This window comes from Planococcus citri, chromosome 2, assembly GCF_950023065.1.
Source record: "Planococcus citri chromosome 2, ihPlaCitr1.1, whole genome shotgun sequence".
Lineage (NCBI taxonomy): Eukaryota > Metazoa > Arthropoda > Insecta > Hemiptera > Pseudococcidae > Planococcus > Planococcus citri.
In genome coordinates, this window is record NC_088678.1 from 21,460,576 (window position 1) to 21,471,780 (window position 11,205).

An 11,205-nucleotide genomic window follows, 5' to 3' on the forward strand; every position below is an offset into this window, starting at 1 on the left:
AATTGCACCCCCCTCCCCCCCGTCGATTCTCCGGGACAACTTTTTTCTTAAAGGGGACTCCTAAGGAACATTTTAAAGCAAACTTGCCCAAAAAAAGTTGGTCTCACTTACAAAATGGCGGCCATTCTGATTGACAGGTCAGCCGAAATCGCAGATTTTGCGTTTTAACATAGGACTTGCACGAAATTTTTCAAACTGTACAAAGGTAGATCGAAAGATCAAGCAAAAATTTATCACCTGTCAAAATTTCAAGTGCTGAAGTGCGTTTTTAGATTTTTGGTGAATTTTTGAAAATCGAATTTAGGCCAAAAATGAGGGAAAAAATCAAAATTTTACCAAATTGACCAAGAAAGCTGAAATTTGGGATATACCCTATTTTCGACATGCCAAATCGATTGGAAACGGTTTCAAGCCGTTTTGAGCAGTTCTGGAGCCTCCAGCAGATTTTTGAAACTCGAAATTTCCACAAAATTCCATCAAATTAGAGTAGTAAAGCTAAAATTTATTCTAAGAACTAATTTCAATACGCTACGAAGTACTGCAGGTGAATTGCAAGTCGTTTTGGAGCCTCCAGGGACTTTTTGAAAATTCCTGAAGCCTCCAGCAGATTTTTGAAACTTTAAATTTTCACAAAATTTCATCTAATGGAGATGGAAAGCTGAAATTTACTCTACACTCCAATTTTAACACCCTCTGGAGACGACTTCGGGTGGATTTCAAGTCATTTTAGAGCCTCCGACGACTTTTTTGAAAATTAGTGGAACCTCCAGTAGATTTTTGAAACTAAATTTCATCAACCTGAGATGGAGAGTCGAAATTTATTCTGCAAGCTAATTTCAATACGCTACGAAGTTGACTGCTGGCAAATTTCTAGTCGTTTTGGAGCTTCCAGCGGCTTTTTGAAAGGTTGTATGACGTTTTTTTTTTTTGAAAATTGAAATTTCCTGAAAGTAGCTGGAAGCTTCAAAACCATTTGAAACCACCATGTAGTCCTGCGAAGTAAATTTCAGCTTGTCTACTCCATTTGATAAATTAATGTTGGGGAAATTTCAAGTTTCAAAAATCTACTGGAGGCTCCAGTAATTTTCAAAAAAGTCGCTAGAGGCTCTAAAATGACTTGAAATCCACCAGAAGTCGTCTTCAGCGGGTATTAAAATTGAAGTGTAGAGTAAATTTCAGCTTTCCATCTCCATTTGTTGAAATTTTGTGGGAATTTCGAGTTTCAAAAATCTGCTGGAGGCTCCAGAACTGCTCAAAACGGCTTGAAACCGTTTCCAATCGATTTGGCATGTCGAAAATAGGGTATATCCCAAATTTCAGCTTTCTTGGTCAATTTGGTAAAATTTTGATTTTTTCCCTCATTTTTAGCCTAAATTCGATTTTCAAAAATTCACCAAAAAATCGAAAAACGCACTTTAGAACTTGAAATTTTGACAGGTGATGAATTTTTGCATGATCTTTCGATCTACCTTTGTAAAGTTTGAAAAATTTCGTGCAAGTCCTATGTTGAAACGCAAAATCTGCGATTTCGGCTGACCTGTCAATCAAAATGGCTGCCATTTTGTAAGTAAGGCCAACTTTTTTTTTGGGCAAGTTTGCTTTAAAATGTTCCTTAGGATGTCCCTTTTAAGAAAAAAGTTGTCCCGTTGGATCGGCGGGGGGGGGGTGCAATTACTCCTATTGTCATATGCCGGACTTAATATTTTAGCAAAAAACTGCACTTTTGGGAACTCAGTTTTTTTGCCGTGAAAACGAGACTTAAAATTATTTTCATTTCGAAATGAATTCATTCGTAGTAAAAGTGAAAAATTTTCAAATATTGACAGTTCAAAATACAGAACAGTTTGTAAAACAACATCTTATAATTTAAAACAAAACCCGATGGCAGATTAAAAACAAAAATACAAATAGCATTACAAATAAAAAAAAAACTATAAACATTGAGTTTGAAAACAAAACACTCTAAGTACGTACTTAAATTGAAAATGGTGAACACTCACATAATTTTACTTATCACTAGAATGAATAATGACTAGAATGATAATTAAATGTTAAGTATATAGATTACGTATATTAAGTAGTTATTAAGTACATAGTTAAGTTTTGAAAAAAGCTTGTTATCACCGCTTGCTTGTATCTATTTCTATCATTATCTGGAAAAATAAAAAAATTATGAACAACTTTCGGATTATTTCAAAAATGATTACAATAATCAAATAAATAATAGTCTATACCTCACTCAAGATGACCCAGTTTTGACTATCGTTATGTATCACAAGTCGCAACTCCTTCACCGCTCCTAGTCTCTTGCCTAAGTTTCCTACAGCTACTCCTAAACTATCGAAAGAACCTGTTCGAATAAAAAAAACACATAAAAATCATTAAAATATAAAAACTTAATCATTTAGAGGTAATTATTCCACGTATGGAAAAATCCACTCACCAACTACAACATAAGAATCATTTTTCTGGTAATGATATTTGGACTTCAAAAAAGGTAACGGAGATGAAGTGGTAGCCGAGTCGAACCAAGCCAACACCGACGTATTGTACAATTTATCAGACGGTGACTCGGCGTTACCACTTTTAAATTTAAATCGTTTAATATAAACTGGTTGATGAAATTCGAACGATATCCAGTCATTGGCTCGAGGCATCAGCCCCCAGAAGAAAGTTTCACCGTCGTAAGCTCGTTTCAACGTATGTCTTTTGTAAACAGATATCGAAGAGAGCACTCTGGCAGACGGATTCAAATGTGGATAAAACAGGGCAACTTTGCCAAAATGTTTATCCTATAAAACCATATAAATAACAACGCATTAATTAAGTTGGATCGAAATTCTCAAATTCGATATCCCTCGAGTAATATATAAATTATACCTTTAGTTTTTGTACTTTTCCTTTCAATGACGAAGTAGTGCCAATGTGTTGAAACAATGACGGTTTATTATGAACCCATAAACGTTCTTTTTGTCGTTTACAGTCTTTCTGTAATTATTTATACAAACATAGTATGCGTAAATATGTAAATATCAGATTACTCTCAGTTGAAATTTCATTATCGTCGTCGTCGTAACACTTACGTTATCTTTTTCTAAACTGCAAACTTTCGTCTGTATAAGCCCATCTAACAACCAATCAACTGGCTTATCGTTGAAAAACATTAGAAAAAATTGTATCACCCAAGGTAAGTCGACGCATCGGAACATTTTACCTGCGCATAAATATCAATAATTTTTTTTTTCAAATCGTCACACACAAACACCCACGTGACTATTTACTTACGACACGATTCGTCTTACCGATAAAGCCTAATTGGCAGAAATCCAGCACGAACCACGGCTGTTTGGTAGCAATTTTGGAGAACGCTACTTCCTTCATAATTGATAGATAATTTTTCTTAGCTAATATATCGTCTTCGAGTTGAACGTAGAACATTCCTTTTCGGTAAGCGTACATCATGAGGAAAGCGAAATCTAAACTTTGTTTACTTCGCCAGCGAACCCTTTCCATAGGATCGGAAAGAGTTGTAGGTAACTTATCAAAATCTGGATAAAAGGATGAAGGTGGTGAGATTATATCGATTAAGCCGGATTCGATTTCTTCTTTGAACCTGAAAGTGAAAAATGATCCGATAGAATTACATCATTTCGTAATAAATCTGCATTACTATTTTCATTTTAATTCATTTAACCTCACTTTTAATATTCTTATCGTATTTTTTTTTTATTAAACGATTACGATGTTTTTTTTGTTCGTAATAATCGTGAAAATACGTTAAAATTTTTCAATAGGTATTTAACATAATTTTTTTCGAATGGATCTTGCACCTTGATTTCAACGCAACGTTGCCACGCTCACTGAGCCGATACGGAAATTAGATAAAGAACTTCGATAATTACTTCAGTTTTTCACGAGTTTAAATAAACGATAAGTTGAATAAAAAATTAACATTGTTTCGTGTCTCGAATAACGTGGAAAAAAATCGAAAATCACCCAGAAAAACCAGTGTGTTGACCTGGCAGAGACAAATGTAGATGTACTTGACGTACTTGTGTGTCTCGAGAGATTCATAATACGTACATTAGCATATGTTATTGTTTAGTTGTCACAAAAATAAATCCAACATGACGAATATAGCGAGTAAAAAAGCGACAAATTTCAATACACATCAACTTACTGGCTCAAAATCTCATTTGCAACTTGAGTAACATAGGTTTCATCGGTCTAAAGAATAGGAAACAATAGACTATTAGAACAAACGAATACAGAAATCACACAAATAATGGGTATAGGTAGGTAGGTAAGTGTACACATTACCTCGGCAATTAAGACAACAATCAGCGTATCGTTTCTTTCGTTAACAGACATTTTGTAAATCAAATCATTCAACGTGGATAATAAATAAGATTGAGCAGATCTTCGAACAGTAGGTATGCCAAGTACAGTGGTAACTATATATATATATACAAAACAAACAATTAGTCAAGTACATACAACAATAAAAAAACGATAACATCGATGTAAATTTGTTTACCTCCTTGTCGACCTTTTGATATTCTATAGAAGGGTTGCAAGCTCGAGAAATTAATGGACAAATGAGGTAAGAAGTCGAATATAGAAGGAGGCTTGAGAGAGAACTTGGATTGCGAATATTCGTCGGTAATATTTTTCAGCATATTTTGAATCTGAGCAGTAGTAATGTTAGGATTCGTTGTCAGTATGTAGTTCAGTTTACTTAACATGTTGGTGGTTTGTTCTTCTAAAGAATGGTACTGGTAATCTAAGTATTTCTCTTTCACGTGCAATTCGCCCATTCTGGTGATAAGATGATGTTCAGCATCTGATAATTCTGCAATAGCGAACGAACGAAGCGTTAAAGTGTATATAGTGATTACGATAGAGTATAATATATCTTATCTATAGTCGATCGATGCAATTAGGTACCTGGTTCGGTGTAAATGATTAGGATAAATGTCACAACTACCATGAAAATGAACCATGCTGTTAAATGGTATCGTTTGGCAGCTACCGGAAAAGATTTTGAGGAGGATTTAATCGCCATCGCAGAGTCGCTTTCATCACCATTTGTGTAGAAAGACTTATTTACCATGGCAGTTGGGTTCACGTTTGTGTTATAGCTTCCATCGTCGTACGCGATCGCTTCATTTATGATTTATTTAATTAAGCACATTTGTACCGAAAATAAAAACACATGGTGAATTATCATCGAGCTGCTCGTGAAGAGTAAAACTAGTGACTACTGCCGATTTTATAGTACGGAGTTTCCATCGAATCGAACAGTAAACATGAAAATGTTATCAAGCTTATCATCTTATCAGTGCTACCAAAAGTTGCATTCTATTATTTGCGGAGTGAAAAAAAATTATGTCATCGTTTGGGAACTGGGAAAGTGGGAAGGGAAAGAGTGAAAGAAGGATGGAAGAAGGGGAAAAAGTCGAGGGAAAATTCAATTAGTAAGTATTTTTAATTGATTTACCTTTGTCTCGACTTTTCAAGGTAGCTCCAAGCCTGAGCTAAAAAGGACGAAACGAAATGAAACTTCGAAGTTCGAAGTTCGAAAGTAGAAAAACTTGTGTATTTCATTTCATAGGTAGATATTTTATTTTATAATTTGTATCAAGTATTATTTTGAAATAATGGATTATCGAATTTGATCCGACTTTTTTTTTGAAAGGAAAAGGATTCGTTGGGCAGTTCACTACAACATTTTAAGCTGCTGAATCGCAAAACTGCTGGTCCAACAGGAGTCCAAAGGTCTCAAAATTTCAATTTTTAGCCAATTTCACCAATAAAAAAAGTAAAAACATGTGCCTCAAATAGTAAAATAGGTACCTAGTAATTTCCATGAAATGTCAAGCCTTAAAAAGGCATAGGGTGTTTTTTGGGTCTCAAATATTTGAAAAAAATGTCCAAAAATAGTCGGAAAATGCGATTGGGATGCTGCAACTTTGGAGATGATATTTTCTAGTCACAAGATTAGTTTCCTTATAGGTTTGGACACGATTTTGAGTATGGACATTCTAAAAGGTATTTCCTAAGCCCCAAAAAATTATTAAAAAATTGCTCAAAAATGGTGGAAAAATGCAAATAGGCAGCTACATATAATTTTGGAAATCGTATATTTTAGACATAAGTTGAGCTTCAGACGATTTCAAAAAACATAGCTGGCCCAATCACATTTTTCGATCTCTATTGGGCAATTTTTTACTCAAAAACCAAACCCAAACTTCAGAAAACTCGATCTGTGTGACCAGAGAAGAATAGTTTCAAAGTTAGCTGCAAGATCACATTTTTCAGCCATTTTAATAGGAAAATTTTTTGACAATTTTGGGCCCAAAAAATACCTTTTTGGATGCAAAGACTCAAAATCACGTCTAAACTTCAGAAAATAATACTTGTGGTTAGAAAAGAGATTCACAAAGTTGGAAAAACTAATAACATTGATCTGATAGGAGATTTTATCCTCTACAATTCTCTTCAGGGTCATTTTTCTCTACGATGCACTGTTCGCTGGGAAAATCAACTTTTTTGTCAAAAAACGTGAATTTGAAGAAAAAAAATTGGCGAAAAAAGTTTAAAATTAATTCAGCAGTTAATTTTAGGTATTTTTAACATGATTCCCATAATTTGATGAAATATAAATGATCTTTTCAAAAAAAAAAAAAGCGTCAAAATTGTTTTTTTACAAAAACGCCCAGATCCTGGGCAGGAGGGGGTGCTACCAAAATAAAATTTTGTTAAAATGGTAGCGCCTCCCCAACCGCCCCCGGGGGGGTCTGAGAGAAAAAAGAACCACAGATTCGTGTTTCTCGACCCAAAAAACCTACGTATATTTTGACATATCACTAGATTTTTTTCATTTTTATAAAATTTGATTTTGGTAGCACGTCCCCAAGGGGTTTGAGGAGAAAAGGACCTCAGATTTGTGTTTCTCGACCCAAAAAATCTACTTTTGCACATATCACTCGATTTTTTTTTAATTTTTACAAAATTTGATTTTGCTAGCACCCCCCCCCCTCCAGGGTCTAGCGTTTTTATTAAAAAAAAAAAAGAAAATAGGATAAAATTTCCTATCAGATTCAGATCAATGTCATTAGTTTTTCTTTAGGAGGCTTAGTTCTTGAATTATATGTGATTTATCATGGCGTAAACTGACTTTTGGGCACCCCTGTATCTGAACAATTTTTTTAAAATTTGGGGGCTAAAAAATACTCAATGAGCCTTATGACTTTTTAACACTTGATATATCCTGGGAATGCCCATTTTACTATTTTAATCACATGTTTTTGTTTTTTAGTAGAGAGTCTTCGTACTTGAAAAAAAAACAATCAGATAGGATACTTTTCTTTAAAAATTTACACTAAAGGCTGTTGTTTAAGCAAACACTTTGAAAATTTGTGAATTCTTCAAACATAAATAGACCTACCTCGTACCTAATCATTTTTTGAATTAAAAAAAATAATAATAATAATTCTCAAAAAAAAAAGTTTTTTTTAGCATTTTTTGAAAAACATTTTCTTTTGTCGTCAGTCAATGTGGGTAAGTTTGTGACTGAAAGTTCAGACGTAAAATTGCAAGAAAACTTCTGACGGCAAGGATGTAAATGTCACCACTTGAAAATCATTCGTGTTTTTCTGCTCTCGTTTAAAACACGAGGAAACTCGATCGAAATTTAAACCTATGTTTGAAACGACAATAATAATAATTTTTTTAAAAAAAAGTTTACAAAAAATTTTGACGAATCGGATATTAATTGGGCAGGTATGTTTTGCTTTCACTTGTTTTAAAACATGGAACAAATGAGTTAAAAAAATATAAACCTATTAAACACTTAAGTTAGGTAGGTACTTACCAATGAATTTTTCGATGCTGATAGGTACTTGTTCAAGTTTATTATAAACAACCGAACGACCAACAAAATGTGATGTACAGGATTTTAATTACCGAAACTACGAACACGAAGATAAGGATAATGAAATTATTATGTACTTATTTGGTAAAATACAATATGATTCATTTACCGATGACCAATTTGTTTACGACACAATAAATTTAATCTCCCCTAACAGCGGTTGCAGTGCGAGATAAAACATTTTTACAAACCGAGAATAAACCGACCAAACATTTTTGGGTTTACTCGTATAGAACTCCTTTTCATCTTTTGCAAGGTAAAAGTATGGGTGCTTTCAATTTTTTTGAAAAATTTTTCACAATTTAAATGATTTTATAAACTAATGTACCTATAGAGATGAAATCTCGTTTGCAATTTATGCAATTAGTCGGGGGGACCACATAAAGATCACTTGCAACCCCCTGCCGATCCTCCGGGACAACTTTTTTCTTAAAGGGGGAGTCCTAAGGAACATTTCTAGCTCTTGTACTCAAAAAAAAAGTGGCCTTACTTACAAAATGACGGCCATTTTGATTGACAGGTCAGCCGAAATCGTAGATTTTGCGTTCCAACATGGGACTAGCATAAAATTGTTTAAACCGTACAAAGGTAGATCGAAAGAGCAGGCAAAAATTCATCACCTGTCAAAATTTCAAGCGCTAAAGTGCCTTTTTCGATTTTTGGTGAATTTTCAAAAATCAAATTTTGCCCAAAATGTGAGAAAAAAACTCAAAATTTTACCAAATTTACCTAGAAAGCTGAAATTTGGGATATACCCTATTTTCAACCTGCCAAATTGATTGGAAACTGTTTCAAACCGTTTTGAGCAGTTCTGGAGCCTCCAGCAGATTTTTGAAACTCGACATTCCCACAAAATTTCATCAAAATGGAGTTGGAAAGCCGAAATTGATTCTGCAAACTAATTTCAATACGCTATGAAGTCGACCGCAGGTGAATTTCAAGTCGTTTTGAAGCCTCCAGAATTTTTTTGAAAATTACTGGAGCGTTCAGTAAATTTATGAACTCTCTGAAGACGACTCCAGGTGGGTCAAGTAATTTTGTTTCAAATCGATTTGAGAAATCAAAGATAAGGAGGTTCGTCTTAATACGTAAGCACCAAATTTCAGGTTTTCTATAGGTCAATTTGGTAAAATACTCCAGTAAATTTTTGAAACTTTAAATTTCCCCAAAATTTTATCAAAATGGAGATGGAAAGCTGAAATTAACTATGCACTCCAATTTTAACATCCTCTGAAAACGACTTCAGGTGGGTTCAAGTGATTTTGGAGCCTCCAGTGACTTTTTGAAAGGTTTGATGGCGTTTTGAGGAGAATTGAAAGTTCCAAAAAGTAGCTGGAAGCTTCAAAACCACTTGAAACCACCATGCAGTCTACTTCATATTATTGTATTGAAATTAGTTGTAGAGAAAATTTCGGACTGCTAACCACATTTGATGAAATTTCTCCAAAATTTCAACAAAAATCTACTGGAGGCTCCAGTAATTTCCAAAAAATCGCTGGAGGCTCCAAAACAACTTGGAATTTACCAGCAGTCGACTTCACAGCGTATTGAAATTAGTTTGCAGAATTAATTTCGGCTTTCCAACTCCATTTGATGAAATTTTGTGGGAATTTCGAGTTTCAAAAATCTGCTGGAGGCTCCAGAACTGCTCAAAACAGTTTGAAACAGTTTCCAATAAATCTGGCAGGTCCAAAATAGGGTATATCCCTAATTTCAGCTTTCTAGGTCAATTTGGTAAAAATTTGATTTTTTCTCACATTTTGGCCCAAAACTGGAGCCTCCAGCAGATTTTGAAACTCGAAATTCCCACAAAATTTCATGAAATGGAGTTGGAAAGCTAAAATCAATTCTGCAAACTAATTACAATACTCTATGAAGTCGACCACAGGTGAATTTAAAGTCGTTTTGGAGCCTTCAGCGATTATTTGAAAATTACTGGAGCCTCCAGTAGATTTTCGAAACTTGAAATTTCCCCAAAATTTCATCTTTCATCAAAATGGAGATGGAAAGCACTCCGATTTTAACATCCTCTGAAGACGACTTCAGGTGGGTTCAAGTGATTTTGGAGCCTCCAGTGACTTTCTGAAAGGTTTCATGGCGTTTTGAGGAGAATTGAAAGTTCCAAAAAGTAGCTGGAAGCTTCAAAACCACTTGAAACCACCATGCAGTCGACTTCATATTATTGTATTGAAATTGAATGGTGCTATTCAAGAAGGTCCTATCGACCGATAGGACCTTTTTGAGGAGTTCATGAAATTTGAATCTCTGACATTTTCTGCACACAATGGTGCAAACCGCAGCTCACCATGTGGTGTTTTTCACAAACAGCAGCCATATGAATTTGGTGAGGACGGCTCACCACAGTGACTTGGATGGCAAAAAAAAGGGCGCATGGGGTTTTACAACAAAACTCAAGAGTTGGAAGTAGTGATTTCGTAGTAATTTTCAACGAGGAATTCGAATCCGATGTCCTTTTTTTTGCCCGACCCCTTGGGGGAGGGGGAGTGGGGTGCGACGGAAATCAAATTTTGTAAAAATGAAAAAAATCGAGTGATTCTGAATTTAATTTTTTCCTCAAGAGTTGGTGTTTTAAACTTGTAAATTACGTACCTAACAAGTTGTCTGAACTATTTCATGTTTTTGGTGGGTTTGAGAAGGAATAAAATCGATTTTTAGGTGGAATAACCGCAAGAAGGTCCTGTCGTTTCAAGAAGGTCCTATCAAGGTCTCTTTTGTAAAGCGCTCCCATGGAAATATTGGTGGTGGAAAAAAAATTACTGCGCAGGAAATAAATAGTGGAAAGATGCTTCTGTTCAACAAAAAAAACCGGAGCTCGCTATATCATTGTAAACCAAAATAGCAAAACACTGAAATATAAAAATGTGTTTTTCTCAAAACCAGTTTTTTGGCGATAGGACCTTCTTGAATAGCACCATTCAATTAGTTGTAGAGTAAATTTCGAGTTGCTGACCACATTTGATGAAATTTTGGGGAAATTTCAAGTTTCAAAAATCTACTGGAGGCTCCAGCAATTTTCAAAAAATCGCTGGAGGCTCATAAACGACTTGAAATTCACCTGCAGTCGACTTCATAACGTATTGAAATTAGTTTGCAGAATTAATTTAGGCTTTCCAACTCCATTTGATGAAAATTTTGTGGGAATTTCGAGTTTCAAAAATCTGCTAGAGGCTCCAGAACTGGTCAAAACGGTTTGAAACAGTTTCGAATCGACTTGTCAGGCCGAAAATATGGTATATCTCAAATTTCAG

General features: G+C 34.7%; 1 protein-coding gene across 1 annotated transcript; it reads right to left on the bottom strand.

The window, feature by feature from the left end:
• Positions 1–1,796: 1,796 nt before the first annotated feature.
• Positions 1,797–7,977, bottom strand: LOC135834963 (alpha-1,3-mannosyl-glycoprotein 4-beta-N-acetylglucosaminyltransferase B-like). Its single transcript, XM_065348969.1, has 11 exons — positions 7,877–7,977; positions 4,948–5,163; positions 4,538–4,852; positions 4,321–4,454; positions 4,181–4,227; positions 3,303–3,613; positions 3,084–3,214; positions 2,881–2,988; positions 2,444–2,792; positions 2,235–2,350; positions 1,797–2,153 (listed from the first exon to the last, which is right to left on the bottom strand). The coding sequence occupies exons 2-11, from the start codon at positions 5,111–5,113 to the stop codon at positions 2,121–2,123; spliced, it is 1,710 nt and encodes a 569-aa protein (XP_065205041.1). The 5' UTR covers positions 5,114–5,163; positions 7,877–7,977; the 3' UTR covers positions 1,797–2,120.
• Between the last annotated feature and the right edge of the window lie 3,228 nt (positions 7,978–11,205).

What these genes read in the sequence shown, in the direction of transcription:
- LOC135834963 (XM_065348969.1), bottom strand. Translation starts at nt 5,113, where the DNA reads ATGGTAAATAAGTCTTTCTACACAAATGGTGATGAAAGCGACTCTGCG. An exon ending in TTGTTGTCTTAATTGCCGAG is followed by an intron (nt 4,228 to 4,320) that starts GTAATGTGTACA and finishes CCTATTCTTTAG; the next exon opens with ACCGATGAAACCTATGTTAC. An exon ending in ACTGGGTCATCTTGAGTGAG is followed by an intron (nt 2,154 to 2,234) that starts GTATAGACTATT and finishes TTATTTTTCCAG; the next exon opens with ATAATGATAGAAATAGATAC.